Genomic DNA, 19,461 nt, shown 5'->3' with positions numbered 1-19,461 from the left:
ATGTATACCAATTTTACGTCACTGGGGTAAAGGGAGAATAAAGCATCTCTGTATTTCCAAATTCATTTTAATCTAAGTCCGAGCATATCAACTTATCAGAATTTTGGTATGTGGATACTAAAAACACAAAAAATATTTTAAAAGATCTTTTAGGACTGTTTGTTTGTTTGTTTGTTTCAATGAAACCTAAATTTAAAGTTAAAGTTTAGGTCTAAAAAAAATCTGGAAAGGGTTTCGGTTCTGGTGTGCCATCCGAGGATTGTTAGTGGCTGGTTTATAGCAAACTTTTTGAAGATGTCCGGGACTCAACAGTTCTACATATACATAACAGAGAAAAAACAACAACAAAACTTTCTCTTTTATTTTTGTGAATAGCGCAAACCTTGTAACGTCTGATAGATCCCCCAGTAAATCCGCAGGCAGTTCTTCTCCTTCTTCATGCCCCTTTTGCACCGGCAGTTGTACAGCGGGCTCTGCTTGAGCGCCTCCATGGCGCTGCGGCACTCGTCCCTGGCCTCCACGCCGGCCACCAGGCTGAAGTTGCTCTCCTTGGCACCGGCCACGCACTGCCTCATGGTGCGGTACTTGGTGCTGCACGCCTGCTCCCGCAGACACTGCTCGCTGGCCCGCACGCAGTCCAGCCGAGAGGCGCCGGCGCGCAGGTTCTCCTCCGCGCAGCTCAGCACATCTGGAGGCGGAATGTACAGTGAAAATAAACCAGATGTAAAGAAAATTAAAAACAAAAATCTATAAAGGTTTGGTAGTTTATGTGGCAAACATTAACAGCTTAAAGACTTTAAAAGCAGCTTTTTAGGGATTAAAACATGAAGCTCTAGGTCGCAATTTGTTTGCTTTAAAATCAGCTTATCTGATTTAAGAGAGGTTTGTTTTTTTGGAACAGTTTGGAAACCTTCTCTAATAAAATATCACCTCTTATTATTGAAAAACGAGCCCGAAGTTTGTTTTCCCCTATAGTTAAACTTACCTAAAAGAGGCAGAAAATACAATAGCGCGAAGATCATGGTGTCGAACAACAACCCGCGTCGAAAGAGAATGAAAGGAACTCAAAAGCGACGCAGTTTAATTCCCAGAGAAGTATAGAAATCCATGGACCAGACACGGCGTGCGCTCCGCTGTGGAGAACAGATCCCAGCTCGACTCATACGAACAATAAATCCCCCCAAAAAGGAAACCAAAAGAACAGGGAAAAAGTGTCCAGCTTCTATCACTTTTTTAGTATTCGCAACTCAAAAGCTTTTTGAGTATTTTCTTTTTTCGTTTTGTTTTCTCCCGCTTTCCCGTTCGGACTGGTCCGCTCAAACGCAGCGGGACACAAAAGACTAACAGGATCAGGAGATCCGGTCTGACAGCGTGCGTCCTCCCCGAGTCCAGCCAGTAGGATGCTGCTGCTGCCGCGCTGCTGCTGCGTCTGAGCGCACAGCCAACTGGAGTCCCGCCGCCCGTCTCAGCAGCAGCAGCATGGGAGCGCCGGCTTCTACACCCTCCCCACCCTCACCCCGCTCTGAGACTACATCAATCATATTGCAAATTTACAAGAATGCAGCTTCCCATCACGACTGAACTCATTCACATGTAAAACTTTGATAATCAGCCATTTTTAATCCCGTTTTTCTGGCGTTGATCGAGTTTAGAAACACGTGTTTTACTCAGATTCTCATGAGAAGGAGCGTGTTGCTTCTAATGTTGAAATAAAGCAACCTTTGGTGTAGGCGTGTGTGTGTGGGTGGGCGTGTGTGTGTGTGGGGGGGGACTGCAAGAGGGCAAAGTACACGACCCCAGGGCTGCTTTATTACATGATGAATATAGAAACATAAGGAGTCCGTGGCGCCTAGGACAAGCCCCCTCATTCTTAGTAACAGCATGGAATTTAGTCCAACTGGGTTATGAAGCACATTTAGAAACAATACCTGGTTGAGCAAAGGGCAGTACATTAAGAGAATGAGCAGTAAATACAATGACAAGACAACAACTCATTCTGTGTGTTCAATGGGAGAGACAAAAAAAATGTTTTCAAAATTGATTTTAAAGAATACAGTGAAGGAGCAAGGCTAAAAAGACTAGGGGAAAGTAAAAGCAAAGGCCCAATCACTCAAGGTGGACTTAACGTCTGCCAGACAAAAGTACATTTTTACGGCCACATACCTGTGCACAGTATTGCAGAGTAAACTGCTCAGCAGGAAACTGAGTGCACATCAACCTGTTTTTTATGTGACACCGAGCTGATAGGGTTGAGGGTTGACGCAAATAATCGAAAGGACAGTAGAATGGTTGCACCGGTGGAGAAGAAATGGGACTAGGCACCCACTTAACTCATCAAACATGCTAGCATCCATTCAGATTGTGAGAAACAAAAGAGAAATGTATACAATTGGTATGCTTGAAATCTCAACCATTACTGAATAAATGTCAACAGTGTGCGCATGGTCCACGAGAAAAGGACAGTACACCATGTGTACTGTATGTGGGAGCTTTATGAGGGTGGGTTAGGTATAAATGAAGTTATTAAAATGAATGGATGTGAACACAAAGTTCTAACATGGGTAGAAATACAAACATGTGTACATGTATATTTGTCCCTAATGTCCACATGGAAACAGCATTTTAGAGGACCCGAAACATTAAAAATAGATCAATAAATGGTTCCGGAGTGAAAATTTCACTCTTGCATTTTTATGTGGATACCAAAAACAGGTCATATGTGATGCATTACCCCGGTGGTTCCCAAAGATTTTCTGGGTCCCCTATGGATTACAATAAAATCCCCCCCCAAAGAAAGAAAAAAAAAAAAAACTGGGCACACATCGTTCAACCAGACATAAACATATACACGTTTTGATTTCAAACTCCACTGAAGTTTATTTCACACTTCAGGTTGCAACAAAACAAACTAACATCTTTACAGTGAAGCACTTTTGTGTAACTGTTTTTTTTTTCTTTTCATTCATCGATACCGTTTCCCGCGCCCCTCCTGCAATGGCACTGCACCCCTTCTATGGGGCGCGCCCCACACTTTGGGAACCACATTAGCCCAACCTCCAAACTGACCTATAAGATGTATCCACATTACACCAATGGGGAATTAAATGTTTGTCTTGAAGTTTATTAGGTTAAAATCCAATGTGACACTGAGAAAAAGCTCAGCTTTAATTCTTAGCTGTTTGTCATTCTTGTTTTCTTGTGTTAATCACTAACCTCTTGTGGAAACTTTATGTGCATATATCATATTTTATGACTAGCGCCACTTAGATTTCTTACACAGATGTCACCCCCTGTTGTGACTATGTGACATTATTAAAGTCAATATGAAACATAATTAGCATGTTTCATATTGATCCCCAAAAAATATTATGAAATAAAATATGATCAATATGAAACATTGAACAATCTAGTATTGACTTCTAAACACAGGCGAACACATAATCATTCCAAGACTGAAAATCAGTGAGACTTGTAAAACGTTGCGATGATAACAACAATTAGCGATAGAAACTGATAGTATTTAGTACTTCGCTCTATTTTATCTGTTCAAACACTAAAACAAGATTGTGAATAAATGTTGTACAGTGTTATGTGTGCCACAAGTTAAACATGGGTTTTATTTATACTAAGAAACCAGATTTTCAGAGTTAGTGGTTGTGAGTACAATACAAACATTTCCTGAAGTTGGGATTCTTGGAATGTCAACTGTGTGGCATTATTAAAGTCGATATGAAACATACAAACTTGTTATATTATGTTTTATATAAATCCCTGGCTCCATACCCTATACGGCTGCTGGGAAACTAAAAAACAGTGAAAGTGTCTGAAACAACTCATGTCTTTGTATTTCAGATGGGTTGTGTCTCTCTAAACTAGTGGCAGACATACAAGCTCAATTTGCTGAAATGTATCTTTATTGTTTCAGCAAACAGAAAAAAATAAACAAGTTGTTGCATTAAACTATAAGAGCAATTAGCACCCAATATATAACAAATACCATCGCTTTTGGTGTTGCAACTGGAATTTGCTTATTATTCACAGATTCACAGATTTTCAAAAAAATGTTCCATAGATTTTTTTCATATAACGCATCTAAAATATTCAAAAGAAGAAGCTGGAATACGGAGGTGGAATCCTACTTGACACATTCTTGGCTGACGTTTGAAAAGCAACCAATCCAGGAGCGGCATTAATTTGACTTCCCATTGACTGGCTGTACACCCAAGAGAGGAACAAGGAAAACCATGAATGTTAGCTTCTGCAGTAATGCTAAAATGGTTTCTGTATTAATGCATATTAACATATATTTGGTGTTTGGTAGAAACTATTACATTTGCCTGTTGTAAGCATTTTTAGAGGGGAACTCAAGTATTTGTGGATTTCAGCTATTGTGGTCCATGACCCCACAAATACCAGGGGTCCACTGTGCTATCACACATAATGAACATAACAAAAATTGCAGGAATGAATAATTACTAGTACTCATAACAGCTACTATTTGCTGACATGTATCTTATCTCCATGTTTGAACATGTTCCTTTAGTCCTTTAAAGATTTAAATACAGATAAATAAAGTTGTTATTGTTGCTGTTCAGGGAGCATTCTTGTATTTCCAATTGGGAACTTATAAATCTTACCTATGAGTACAAATATGTAATTTAAAATGAACATTTGTTTGAGCTGAATAAAGTGAATAACAGCTGCTCACAAATAGCTAAACACTGGACACCCATCCAAGAATACTTGAGGGGTGCCAAGAACTGGTAGTTCAAATACCCAATATATCTGAATGTGGATTAATATGCAGAGTATATTATTTTAGGAAAATCAAAATATGGTCACCTTCTCATAGCATATTATATTTTACTTATATGAAACCTTATTTTTAAATAAAAGTTGGCTAGCCTAATGATTTAATGTACTTCTCCCATACAGACTGTCCACCAGACTACAAGATGGCACTACATTTATGTAAAAAAAAATCACTGATGGATGATGAGCACTAGCGCCATGGCTGAATTATGAATATATTTCAATAACTGTTTACATCCATCTCTGCCATTATTTTTAGTGACTTGTCGTGTGAAGAAGCTTATTCACATATTATTTTAATTTACTTTCTTATTAAAGGAAACCCTACAGTTGCAAAATTGTGTTTTTTCAACATTAGCAGATTTGAACACATTTGTAATGGAAACGCAGCTTTTGGCAAAGTTTGAGCAGCAACAGTGTGTTAGACAGGATGTTGATTTATCTCATGTCTCAGGTTCACTTTGTCATGGATAATTTGTTACCAGTGATTAGCTGGTAAACAGGAGTGTCACTAAGGCCACCAGGTGAATGGACATAATACAGCTGTAAAGCATATTTAATTTACGTAGATTTTCCACTGTTCTGTCAAGTTAATGAAACAATAAAAATCCAGATAATGTGGTGCTTGCTTCCAGGTAGCAAAATGCAGAAAAGCTCACCTGCAAATCATTTTTGATACTTTCCAAGTGGATAGCTGCAGGGAAGAAACAAAAACCCACCGGGGAGCACAGAGTAGACCACACTGTGGTGCTGTCGCCATCTGTTGGTCATGTTAGTGAGAAACAATACAAGTTTGAAGCACGCATGTAACGGACCACGAGTGATACAAATGTCATTCCGAGTTCATCATTCACTGGGAACTTTTAACATCCTGTTTATAACCGTCACGTGACTCTACCTTCAGCCCATTGATTGCCAATATCGTCCATTCAAAAGCTAATCCACTTGCTTAAATTCATGGGAGCTGTCAATGAGGCTTTCCGCATTAAAGGGTGAGCCGAATCAATCAATGGCGGAGCCCGGCGCCGTAAATCACTTCTCTCCCATGCGGAGCGGTCAGAGAGCGGCGCGCGCTGCACTCAGACATTGGCTGGGAAGCAGCTACTAACATCGGGCAATAATCCCATATTTAAAAAAATAATAATAATAAAAAAGGTTAGTGAGATCAGATATAGACGAATCAATCCCCCAGGGTGAAGTCAATTTTTAAAATGACTTTCGGTCTTTGTTAGATGGGTATGGCTTCGGAAAATAACACAGAAAAAGACAGAAAGCGGGAACAAATGAGCGACAGGCTCCAGCTGCTGTGTGGGATAATTGTCCGCTTACAATTCGATGACTCGGCTGTTCCGGAGTCTCAAAAGGGAACCCTGCCAGTCGGCGCGAGGCTCGCTTTGGTGATATATGAAAAGTCTCAATCAATATGTGATATTAATTTTGCAAATGAATGTCAGAATGATGTAGTCCCAGGGTCAGTTGACATCTCACGCTGTAATGTGCTTCATGGCACCGAATCAGAAGCTGGGCTCCGTCTTAACGGGAGAAAATTGGTCAAAGTCCGGCACTGCCTGAGTTATGAATGCGGAGACACAATGGATTGCTTTTCAGAAAGCTGACTGTGCCGTTAAAGCACTTTATAAAGTTAAATAGACAAACTTGATGAGGATTGATCAGCATTGGTGTGAAACCAATTTATAATCTGTAATCTGTTATACTGACAAAAATGTTGATTTATTAATCCTAGCAATTAAAACCTCAAATAAAGTGCTACGCAATAATATTCACACCCCTTAAGCCAGGGGTGCCCAAAGTCGGTCCTCGAGGGCCGGCATTCAGTAAAAAAATCGATTTTCAATCAGTGTTTTGCACCAAACAGTTAATAATAATAAATAAGTTTTCACTGAGGCTCTGTAAGAACCATATGAATGAAATAAGTAATTATTGATATGACAGGAGCAGGCGGCTTTGACACTTAGGTGTGTCGACGTTGGAGTGACGTCACCAGGTATGAATGGGAAGGATACTGGCTTTGTGTGTATTAGGAAGCGGTGAGCAGGGTGGTCAGTCCTTGCAAAGTTTGGAGCATGAGCATCAAAATGGAATAAATAGATAATTGTGACAGAACAAAGAAGAGGTTTGGAGTAAATTGATACAGATACAGATGAGATTCCCCGAGTTAACCCAGTGCGGCCCTTTACCATCATTAGTTTGTCGTGTTTTTAATAATAAAAACTTGCTAATAAAAACTATTTGGTGCAAAACACTGATTGAAAATCGATTTATTTTTTACTGCATGTTTATGTCTGTGAAGGCTAAGATGGAGCGGCACTGAAAGCAGCTCTTTAAACCATTCAGACTATGAACACAACAGAGACACAATCAAAACTGTCAGATGACTTATTACCCGCAATAATAACAGAAATAGTCCAAATTATAATGTATTTTTATTTCTTTCCTACTTAAGGAAGGTTTCTGTTTAGATCGTAGGTTTGTGGTGCCTTTCTATCCTAAAGAAAGATATAAAACTTCAGATATTTCACAAAAAGATACTAACATTCATGGAAAAACCTCGCATAACCTTATATTAAAGCATAAAGTACGGCGTCCACTGTAAGAAAGGCTTACAGTATTCAATTATGCTGCATAACTGACCAGTACAGTATTGCGAGGGAATGCAAAAGAAAAAAAATTCCCCATGTCCTCTAGGGGGCTCCGTACATTTCACACTACAGGTTGCAATAAAACAAACTACAAACCATCTTTACAATAAAACACTTTTGTGTAACTGTTGTTTTTTTTCTTTTTCATTCATCCATACCTCTTACGCCGCCACCGTGCAATGGATCAGCGCCCCCCTCTCCCCCCTAGGGGGCGTGCCCCACACTTTGGGAAATACTGGGCTAGATACTCGCAGAGGAAAAGTCTTTTGTGCTCTGACTAGCTTAACACAAAAGATTTTATACAGTTGAAAAAAATAATAATTGTAAGCTACTTGTCAATATGAGTTTAGACTCACTCTTCCAACAAATTCTCCAGGCTGAATATCAGCAGTCGGAACAGACACAAAAACTCAAAGACGGTATGACATCCTAGCTAACTAGCTTGTTTGGTTAAAACTAGCAGCTACACAAACTTTTATTTGCAACAGTTGTTTTTGTTAGCTGCTAATTATAACTTTTTCACTCCAGTAAAAGTGGAAATTATCCGATACAATGAGAAGATTAAGAGTGAAACCGAAAAATATAAGCAAATCACAGATGAACTTGATAAAAAGGTAATGTGTTAACATTTTATTGGGCTAATTTGCTAGTTTTTTTTTTAAACCTTCTCCATACAGTATCTAGCATTTTAGGGAATTAATTTTGTTGGAATATATTTAACTTATATGTCAGTGTTAAAAATTATGTTGGAATGTTTATTATTATTATTTGATGTTCTCTGTTTTTTAAGAATAGCTTTTTCTGATTTAGTCTGATTTCGTCTCGTAAATAGGTTTTATTTTTTGGATTTTGCATCATGAAGGTACCATATAATATTAAGTAAAGATTTTTCAGTAACATCAGTAATATTTGATTTACATAACTTGTATTTTTCTTAGATTTTTTGGTAAAATATAAAGAGAAAATGAAACAATGTTTAAACATCCAGAGCATCTGTGGTATCTGTTTAAATCTGACTCAGCAATGGTATTTACACAGGAGATGAAGAGCTGCATATTGGCATGCTGATGAGCTGATTTGCCTTTTGATTTAAAACCGTCAATATCCGCCATTTGTTTAATCAGCAATCGATTGCGTGTGCTGCTCTCAAATCAATGGCTAATTTCCACCGGATAACATTAGTAAAACCTCTCAGCACGTGTGAAGTATGATGCTATAGGGAGACACTTCGACCCTGCAGAAATATCTCTAACCTGTAAAGTTTAATGAAGATATTATCTGTGGTTGTGGGTTAGATTAGTCCATGAGGCTTGAATGCACAGAAATAGCATCATCAGCATACAGCATCGTTTTAAAAAAGAAAACCCAACAGGGATGCATTTACTTTCTCCTGGAGATGGAATATAGAAAGTGTTTACATCTTTCAAATATACATGCTGTGTTTACCCTAGTGTGTTTACAGCTGTCGCGGTGTGACGCCTTACTGGTTTTGAAAGCTGTAATTATACTATTTAGAAAACTTTGGTGCCAACTTTGCTCCCTAAAAATTATCTATGTACTTTTCCAGTATCACATAGGAGCCAAAAAACTGAATATTAACTTCTATGATAAGTCAGCTTTTGTTTATTCCTTTAGGGATGCAACAGTGTGCTCGATGCTTTCTAAAAGTGTTTGTAGGTCTTGAACTTTAACACACTTTGTGACTTTGTTGTATTTTATTGACATTTTATACTCTTATGCTCAATTTGGTTTTGTTCTCTGAGTGATGTCATGCTGTATAATTTATTTTACATTGCTTGCAGAATTCCTAATTGTACTTTCTGAACCATCTGAAAGAAGGGTTGTTGCAGTGTATTTTTGCATGTTTGGCCAAGTTAATCAACCTATTGTTTTGTCAGGTTCAGTTTCTTTATTATTTATGGACTACTGGACAATGGACTACTTCTGATAGACAACATTAGAAGTAGTTCTAATTGTGCTGACTGAACAAATTAAAGTTGTTTTTATGTTTGACCAACATTGTGACTCTATTAGTGTATTTTAAATGTGCTGTACTGGTGCAGTTATCGAATAAATTTCTAATTCAGGACATTTATGTATGTGTTTTAAAAAAATGTATATGGATTCAGCTGTTTTTCTGTATCAGATCGGTATTGGCCAACACAACCTCAAATATTGGTATCGGAAGTGAAAAAAGGCGATCTGTGCATTCCAAGTTTTTAGCAAATACAAATAATTTTGGTAATTCTGCTTGACCTTAAAAGGAGAAAAGTTTGGTATGACTTAACTTCAGACAGAAAGCAAAACAATGTGTTTGTCTTTTTATTCCCTGTGTAAGCTTCTGGTTTCAGCTGTATGTAATATGTGATCGTGACAGCTGTCCACTCCATCTCCCTGTGCGATGATGAACATATCTGTCATATCTTTAATGCCTTTCAACACATGTCTCAAATTCTGTACCCTGACTTTTCAATTATCTATTTGCTCTCCAGGCTGAGCAGTTGTCCACCATGACTCTGCAGTGTGATATGATGAGAAAATGCAAAGACCAGGCATTGAAGCAAATTGAGGAGCAGCTTTGTCAGCAGAGTCGCCTCAATAGTCGTCTGGTGGGTTGAAGCCTGAATAAACATCGCCCATCTCTCTGGTTTCATATCATGTGATCATGTAGCGTGTTTCCAGGCAGCAGTAAGTGTTGCTGGTTCAAAAGCGTGTACATTTTTTAAACGTCAAATGGTAAAATTAGCAGTCGCTTTTGGTGTACAAAATTAAACAACCAACTAGAATTACATACATCTCTGATCAGTCTTGTCACAGTTCATGCCATTTCATACAAACTTATACTTGCACATTTTTATTGTTGCTGCACAAAGACACAACAGTGAAATTGGTAACAAAATGTTACCGCTTGGCCACAGAGGACAAAAAAAGCATATTGTACAATATAGTTAAATTCAGTTGATTTGTTTAGTGTCATTTGGGAAAATTATGTCTAAAGAGATCCTTAGATAACAGCAGTTATCAAAAGGTAACGTTCCTAAAAGGATCAAACCAAAAGCTAAACGTGTTGCAGCAGAACTTCAGAGGCAGCTGAGGTTAAACAAAACCACTCTATCAAAATATTTATAGAGGGCATGAACCTCACAGAATGGGAGCTACTTTCACTGAAAAGGAGCCTGATATAATGGCAAAAAAATTTCCATAAATTCCTGGTAAAACAGCTGGTTTTCGTTATGTAAAAACATGAGAAATCACTTCTCTATGCAACTCTGTTCAATTCTCATCTCCCTTCAGTTCTCCATCTGGGATTTCCCCCAATGAGCTCAACTTGATGAATTTCAACCAGACCAATCAGCAAACAGAAGGAGAAGCTATGAACGATAACGTTATTTTTTCTGCGCTGTTTTATATGTAAATTATAGACTGCCTGTAGTTTTAGCAGTGGCAGCAGAGAAAGCCTTTGGTCTGTGTTGACCATACTTCCACGTATTGAAGAATTAAAGTAAAAACAACCCAGGAAAGTGTAAGCCATTGTGTGATTGGTAAAGATGTTGTCCAACTCTGAACTTCTGTATTCAGAGTTGGACACAGGTCCAAGCTACGCTATGTAGCAGAGCTTCCTTCACTATCGAGCTAGAGCACTTCATATGTCTCGGCCAAAATCAGATCCAGTCATTTAAAACTATAACAGAGTCCACGCCTCGATGGCTGTTATCAATAGTCACCCTACTGTTGCCAACTTAGCCGCTGCCAATATTGGTATCGGCCAAAACTGGAATTGGCAGGTCAGGCTTTTTAAAGATCGGCGATCGGTGCATCCATAACGGAAACGTTTTTAAAATTATTTTTTAAATAAATATCTATATTTTTCATGTGTAATAAACTAAGCATTGTACATTTTATTGTCATGAAAAAATAGATTTTTGTGGGGATATATGATCTGAAAATCATATCAATACATATAAAAGGTTTAGCATGATTATCAGAGCCAACAAGTCTGCTTTCGAGTTAAAGTAGCTGGATGATTGTGCTGCCATTTTCTACGAAATGCATATGAATGTAGAACCAAATTAACAAATGAGAAGTAATAGTTGTTGTTCAAATCCATATACCGCTATGTATTTATTTTGAGAAGATTATATTAGAATATCATTTCTATGGTATGATGAGCTCTGAAAGGAAACAGGGTCTAAGACAAGTTTTGCTTGTTTGTCCTTGTGTTTGTTGAGAGAACGTCACACGATTGTTTTCCTGCCAGGCCAAGATCAAGAAGGAATCTAAAGAAGAACAGCATCAGTTCCTCCAGGCGATCACCAAATTCAACACTGACTTCAGCCTGACAGGGAACAGCGCAGCCGTGTTAGAGAGCCAGACTCACGCTGAGATCCTGGCCCTGCGCAGGGAGGCTGAAACTTTACTCAAGGGTCATAAAAACTGCTTTGTTCCTATTCAAGGCATTTATTTTAAGTCATTTCGTTATGACTTCCAGAGCTTTTCATTATGCTTTCTGTCTCTCTCTGGTATCAGAGATGGATGACATGAAAAGCAGGAACAGCCACATGAGCTCCACAGTGGAGGAACGGAGCCGGCTGCTGCTGGAACTGCAGGAGCTGAAGAACCTCCAGAGAGGTCAACTCAACCCCAGTTAGCCGCTAGCTAACATTTTACTATGGCTAACCACGCAGGTCACTTAGCTACACTGAATAGTGGAGTCTTCATGTGATGACTGTTAACGCCATTAATATGCCATTATAATTAAACAACAACAATTTTATGATTTATCATCAAGAAAGGTTGATTATTGTGACAGGCCTACTTAGATGGTTAAAACTAGAAGAAAGTGAAGCACAGTGATAGTTAACTCACAGAGGTTGAATTTAAAAGCATGCCACTCTTTCCAGATTTTGAATTTGATTCCAATAACATGTCTGAAAGTTTGTTTTTGTAGTAATATGCTACAAAGTTCAATGGGCAAAAATACTCAGTTAATTCTTAATAACATTTATTAACATTAGAATTTTTTTGTATACTTTAAAAACACAAAAGTACTTTGTCTAGTTTCTAGAGAAAATATCTTAGTACACAAATAATATAAGTCAATAATTCCTTAATATTAATGAAAAATATTGAGTTCCTTTGGTGGATTCTAGCATGGGAAAAATGGAAAAATATCTTATTATAAGTGAAAAAATCTGCCAGTGGAACCAGTATTTTTCCACATAAATTTTAAGGAATTATTTGCTTAACAAAGGCTCTTGTCTCTTCCTGAAAGTTACTTGTAAGTTAGTTTTGTCTTATTTCCACGTTAAATAGACATTTGCAGAAGAAACCAAAACACTTTGTAAGATTTTGTGTTTTTGCAGTGTAAGCACTAAACACACATCAGGCCTTACAGTGTCTTTAGCTAACTCTTCACTTTTTGTATTTGTTCTGTGAGGAAAGAAAATGTAAAACTTGATGCATTTCTTCTGACAGCAGACCTGGATCGGCAGAGGAAGGAGGCCCGAGCACAGACCGGCTCTCTGCGGTCAGAGGTTGAGTTCGTTAGTCAGAAGCACCTCACCGACAGCACCTGTCTGAGGTGAGCGCTGATCCAAGAAAAAGAAGGAAAACTGCTTTTTCCCTTTAGCAGCTTTGGAAGGCTAGTTAGCTAAAGATTCAATGCGGTTTTTTTTTTAAGGTTCTAGTGGCCTTTATTTGAAAGTAGTTCAACAGGAAAGAGGGAAATGAGAGACGGGGGAGACATGCGGCAAATGTCGGCAGGCCGGGAGTCGAACTTGCGACTACTGCCACGAGGACTAAGGCCTCAATAAGTGGGTCGTCCTTTGCCCCTGCGCCACCACAGCACCCCATTCAATGTGGTTTGAAGGCTGCAATAATCCAAACAAAAGGAACCATGCCTTGGACCGAAAAGCTGTTATTAAAAACAGAAGATTTGAATCAAGGTGCTGAATGAAGCAGTCATGTATTTGTGACTTTCCTGGCTGGTATTCCACTCTGGAAGTGTAAATAACAGCATTTGGGATATTTGGCTTAATTAGGGCTTTGATCTGCGTTGGCGTGTGTTTCAATCAGTTGAGAAGCGGAGGGAAGATGGATGAGAGCTCCATGTGATTGATGCCGGGAGGTTATTAAAGGGAAATGGAGTGGCAAAGAAATACGGCTTGGTTTTAGTGAAATAGCACGTCATCTGTTGGCTTGACGGAAATCTAACTCCAGGCTGTCAACTTCTTTCCAAAGGTTCTTATATTTTATGCACTACAAAAGAATCAGTGACATTTTGTCGCACTGAAGTAAAATGTTTTTGTTCTTTCCTCGTAACGGTTCTCTTTTACATCGTTTTACAACTAGGGCTGTAAGCTTTAACGTGTCGACGCATGAGATTGATCTGAAAAGTTTGATGCGTGAATATTACATAACACAGATTAATCAAACTACTATTTTGAGTTAAAATAGGGTTGCCTATTTCACAGCAGTTTGTTACAGGAGCAACAAACAACAACGAAAGGTAAAAATTTTCTGCAACAGCAGACAGCAACAAAAGTTGAACATTTTCAATTTCCTTGTGCTGCGTTGCTAGCCTGTGTTGTGCATGTTGATATGTATTGTCCATTGTCCAGTAGTCCAAAATCAGATAATTGGTTGTATTTTCATTGGTTGGAGTGCAGCAGGAGGAGGGGCTTATGCACCATTCCTCCAAGAAACACAACTACATGCATATTTACAAGAGAATTAATTAGCATTTTGAAACGCAGAGCAGTATGTAACCGACTCATTAATTTAAAGGTTTGAAAGTCACATCTACAAATACTGAATTTCCAGTGTTTGTTTTAACTTTTTTTTTAAAATTGGAACAGGAGTGTTAAATGTGCCAAATTGTCCAAAAATCATTACAAATTAAAATTACACAAATCTCTCGGGGGTCTCCTGGGGGAGTTGGGCCCTAAGCAACTGCTTAGCTCGCACATGCGTGGTGCTGGCTGTGGCTGTAGGGTGCAAGAAGCTCTACAATGGAATAAAGGTTGACCTTCCCAAAGGTCAGAAAGCCTAAACATTCAGCCAGGGCAGCACTGGAAAGATTTAGCTCAAAGCAGTGTGGTCTAGTCAAAGTCCTGTCCTAAATCCATTTGAGTACTGGAAAATCACTTATGTCTAAATCTTGTCCTTCTTGCTGTTCCATTTGCTTCATGTCTCATTTTTATTCCTTTTTGTTTTTCCTTGATGTTTTTCCTCACATCCTGACTTTTGCTTCTTCTGCTTCATTTTAATCCTTTAACTTCTGTACCATCTCATTTTTCTGTCTTTCCTTCGTTTTTGCTTCCCTTGTGTCCTTTCTTTTTCCTGTTTTTTCCCTCTTATTTCTCTCTTTGTCCTTCCTTTATTTCATTTCCACTTTGAGACTACATTTCATTCACTCTTTCTTTTTTTTTCTCTGTGTCCTGCTTCTTTTCATTCTTTGTGTTTCTTGCTTGCTTCTTTTTCCCTTGTATCCTTTTCCGTTTCTACACTTTCACTCTCCCTTCTGTCCTTCCTTTCTTTGCTTCTTTGTGTTTGTTTTCCCTTCCTTGTGTCCTTCCTTCTTCCCTTTCTTGTCACATCTTTCCTCTCCTCATTCCTTGTGTTTTTCCTTTTAGTTTCTGGTTTTCCAGATCCCAATCTAGAAATATCTCTGATGAATTCTTGTACTTTACTTCCAAACAAACTGTGAAATTCTTCAGTGATTCTATTTGTTTCTCTGGAGTCTGGAGGTTTTAAACCATGAAGCTTTTCCTCTCTCTGGTCTCTTTGGGTTTATCATCAGCCTGCTGGTGGCGCTGCAGTAAAGCCTACATGTGTGTAGCATGTCCCCTCCATCCATCAGCCTCATTAAACACATCATCGTCCCCCCTTGGGCTTTGGAGCTTCAGGATGTTCTGAGGACGTTCCTTTCTGATGGAAGGGGGTGGAGCTTCCTCACACTTATCGTAGTGATCATGCTTCCTGAAGCAAAACCATCAATCCTGCCTTCAGCCAGAGCCCTGTCTCTTTAAAACACATATAAAACCCTTTGGTCATCGACTGGAGGAAATTGAATGCATGTCAATCTGAATGAGTGCTACAGTCGTTTAAAAAGTGTTTGGTGTGCAGAACGGGACAGAATCAGTTTGACCATCTGAGCTTCATCAGAGTTTCATTACAGAAATATTACTGTTAAAGTACAAGAAGGCTCCGCTAAAAGCACTAACGTGATTAAACCAGCATCAAAAACACTCCTGTGTGTTTTGATTTAACATTACAGAGGAGCCACTCTCACCTTGAAAAAAAATTGGATTTCTAACTTCCACTGAGATGTATAAAGTAAACAGCGTTGTAGGTTCTCGCAAGGCGAGAAACGCAATCTAAGCGTGGCTGCTTTATTGTTTCATTAACTTCCAATAAAAGCAGAAAGAGGTGGCCGGTGTTTGTCTCGTGAGTGTGGATCCCTCTTATACCGGCGAGAAGCATTCAGGAGTCCAATGTCTCTCTAGAGACCAACTGATCTGAGGAAAAACACGCTTTTATCTGCACTTAGGAATTATTGTGTGCAGCCGCAAAAACTGAACCTAAACCTTTGTGTGGAGAATCGTTTCTATCATTCTTTCTCACAAACAATGTTATTGGCTCATGATAAGGTTCATGATGTCTCATGAACCTGAACATTGTCTTCATTTTGGGGCGATTAAAGCTTTTATTTTTAAGAGTGTCAGCTGTTTAACTAAAACTAGGTTAAAATATTTTTAGATTTAGATTTATTTAACCTCCTAGGATAATTGCCTCTATCTCCCTACACATTACAGAATCCATAATTTTGCTCATATTTCATTCATGTATTTTTCTTGTTAAAATATGACTCAGGTAATTATGCTACGAAGCTAACGATTTATTGTTGACCGAAAGCCAATTGTAGTTTTTCACATTTTTCGGTGCCACAAATAGAAATGCAGCGATCTGAAAATTTGGACTGATAATATTTACAGATATTGTATCTACTTTTCGACACTGTGAGAAATGAACACACTGCTCACATTGTTTCTCTTGTTCAGTTAAACATCTTTCAACCCTTCCTCACCATTTCTAGCTTGTTTCCATCAATGTTTATTTTGTCGTATCGTATCAGAAACAATTGTTGGAAATGGTAAACTTCAAAACATCTCCCTCAATTTTGCAAAAAAATAAAAAAATTATATACATTGCTCAAAAAAATAAACGGAACACTTAAACAGGTGTTTAACACTTAAAGTGTTCCCTTTATTTTTTTGAGCAGTATATATATATATATATATATATATATATATATATATATATTTTTTTTTTATGCTCACTTGAGGTGATTTTTGGCTTTTATGGGAAATAGAAACACATTTGCTGATTTAGTTCCTCTAGAACAGGGGTGGGTAACTCCAGGCCTGGAGGGCTGGGGTCCTGCAACTTTTTGATGCGTCTCTACACACCTGAGTCAAATAATGAGGTCATTGGCAGGAGTCTGGAGAGCTTGACTGCACTTAGGAGGTGATTCAGTTATTTAATTGAAGTGTGTTGGACCAGGGAGACATGTAAGAGTTGCTCTCAAGGACCAGGATTGCCCACCCCCTCCCTAGAAGGTGACCATGAGGAAATTCTTATGTCTGATTACAATAAATAATATCTATCAGATACACTATGGTTTATAGGAATTGGTAACACACAAATATAAGATGGAGGTACAAATTGGCTAAGGAGTAAACTGACCTCAAGCTGACTTCATATAATGAGATTTTTCTTCAGTTCAATATCTCAGAAACCTCTGAGGAAACAAAATAATAAGATCATAAAAAGACTGAACTTGCACTCATTTACACTAGAGTCAAGTTGACCTAGTTGCACTCAGAAATGCACAATAATTTCCAGACTTACTAGGCAACTTGGGGTTAGATGCCTTGCCCGAGAGCGCATGAACGTATAGGAGGGAAAGAAGCTGCACCTGAACTCACAACTTTTCAATAGCCAGATCAATACATCTAAAAGAGCTCAAATAACACCTGATGCATAGCGTAAGCTAAAGGTTTAGTGAAAATATTGAGTTGAGACTTTTTGTTCTATGGCCAGCAGTGGAAACTATATACAGTATATTATATACAGCAACCCAATCCAATATTGATATCAGAAATAGTCCAATATCAGCCTAAAATGAGTATCGGATTATATTGGCCTACATCTAAAATATCTGATGTAAGTATGCAATTTAAAGCACTCCACCCTAGCATTTAGTCTGCCCCGGCATTTAGTTCTACCCGTCATGTCTATCCACCAGCAATAGCACCCTGCAGACCTATTGGATAATAATAAATGGCTCAGCTGTTCTCATAGCTATTGTTGTTGACTATTCTCTAAATATCATCACTTGGCTAAACCTTTCCTGGCATTCAACACTACAAAATAAGTAATAGAAGTATGTTTGATCTGTCCTGATATTGTATGGTATCAATATCAGTGTCGGTCGATATTGAAGGCTGCGATATCGGTATCATATCAGAAGTGGAAAAAGTTTTATCAGGATGCCTCTTTTGGTAAGAGACCAAAAAAAGTGATAAATAGCATTGGAAACTATACGAAGTGAAGCAACAAAATCATCAAATATATAAAGAAACATGAATGGTTTTGAACTCCACATTCAGATACAGAAGCTCCATTTAAGGGTCTTCTCTCTTTTTTATCAGCCTGAGGAAGGAGCTGGAGCTGGAGCTGCAGAAAAATGAAGACCTTGAACAACTGCGGCGGTCCCTGAGCTCCGAGGTGCAGCTCCTCCAGGCAGTGAGTAAACGTGTCATAAACCAGGGTTTTACTTAGACCAATAAGACTGGGTTGGTACAACTATCATCCATGTACAAAGGATGAGACATCTTGAGTCAGGTATCCAAATGGCAGGTCAGTGAGGCAGATGATCATTGGTATTTATGTTGAGTATTACAGGAAAGGGTTCAGAACAATGAAGCATCAATCTGGGAGATCCAGTACAGTCTAAGTACATATTCATTTGTGCTTTTTTTATTTACAGAAACTGAAGAGCAACCAGGAAAGTGAGCAGCATTAGGATTAGCCCCCCGATTCAGGATGTTTACATTTACCATCAGCATTACTGGTTATGTTGCAATAATACTTAGTTATACTTTATTTAATGATTTATTATCTAATTCTACTATAATTCCTAGTTTTTGACAGCATTGTCAGTCGTTATTTGTTAACATTTATTAACTTAATTCTATACATGAAGTTTGTTTAAATTAAATTGCTGACTGTTGAGAAGAAAATGACAATAAAATGATAATTTTAATATATTTCTGTTTATTTTTTTGTATGTTTTGTTTAAAGTATTTTCAGGTGCATAGTTGTTAAAAAATGTCCTAAAAATTAAACTTTTCAGGTAAATGTCACGATTTCAAAATAGCATACTGTAGTAAGGAGGATAAGAAAAACAATTAGTTTACACTTCCCTCTCGTGTACAAAGAGTGGTACTGCAGTAATATGTCTCAAACGCTGGAGAGCTGGTGCCATGTCCCTGTAAGGTGGTTTATTACCAGGACTCGTGTTTTTATCATATTCGACTTTTTGTATTTATTTTAAAAATCATAGCCACAAATATCCTGATGTTATGTAGTTTTTAGTCTGGGATGAGTTCTGTACACAACATTTTGGTTCAACTGTAACTTAAAAATAGAGAAGAAGTCACACAGTAATTTAGAGTTGTCAAATGATAAAGTTAAGGACATTCAAGTGTTTGTGCAATATTTTTCCTACAAAAAATATATTATGTATTATGTATATATAATGAAGTTATTGTAATAATGATAGTATTTAAGCTCACACTAGCTTTTAGATATTCAAGTTTATTTTTAGTGCAGAATTTCAGTCACATGCATACCTATCCTGTAGGCCAGATAAGAACATACACCCTTGATTACATGTCATTTCTATAATTTTTCTGTCTGAACA

General features: G+C 38.1%; 2 protein-coding genes across 3 annotated transcripts in view; one reads left to right on the top strand and one right to left on the bottom strand.

The window, feature by feature from the left end:
- Positions 1–1,470, bottom strand: part of LOC114137748 (GDNF family receptor alpha-1-like) — a 112,550-nt gene extending 111,080 nt beyond the window's left edge. The window contains exons 1-2 of one of the 2 annotated variants that reach the window (XM_028006555.1): positions 986–1,470; positions 383–688 (exon numbers count right to left, since the gene is read on the bottom strand). In XM_028006555.1, coding sequence (XP_027862356.1) covers positions 383–688; positions 986–1,022 — 343 coding nt within the window. In that variant the 5' untranslated portion in view covers positions 1,023–1,470. The remainder of the gene's footprint in view (positions 1–382; positions 689–985) is intronic. The other variant, XM_028006556.1, reaches the window with a different exon arrangement.
- Positions 1,471–7,687: 6,217 nt separating this feature from the next.
- LOC114137749 (coiled-coil domain-containing protein 172) lies at positions 7,688–18,757 on the top strand. The gene is made up of 8 exons (XM_028006557.1): positions 7,688–7,891; positions 8,001–8,086; positions 9,965–10,081; positions 11,731–11,896; positions 12,000–12,101; positions 12,951–13,053; positions 18,188–18,281; positions 18,526–18,757. The coding sequence occupies exons 1-8, from the start codon at positions 7,813–7,815 to the stop codon at positions 18,559–18,561; spliced, it is 783 nt and encodes a 260-aa protein (XP_027862358.1). The 5' UTR covers positions 7,688–7,812; the 3' UTR covers positions 18,562–18,757.
- Positions 18,758–19,461: the final 704 nt, after the last annotated feature.

This window comes from Xiphophorus couchianus, chromosome 22, assembly GCF_001444195.1.
Source record: "Xiphophorus couchianus chromosome 22, X_couchianus-1.0, whole genome shotgun sequence".
Taxonomy (NCBI): domain Eukaryota; kingdom Metazoa; phylum Chordata; class Actinopteri; order Cyprinodontiformes; family Poeciliidae; genus Xiphophorus; species Xiphophorus couchianus.
This window is presented reverse-complemented; position numbering and strand designations above follow the sequence as displayed.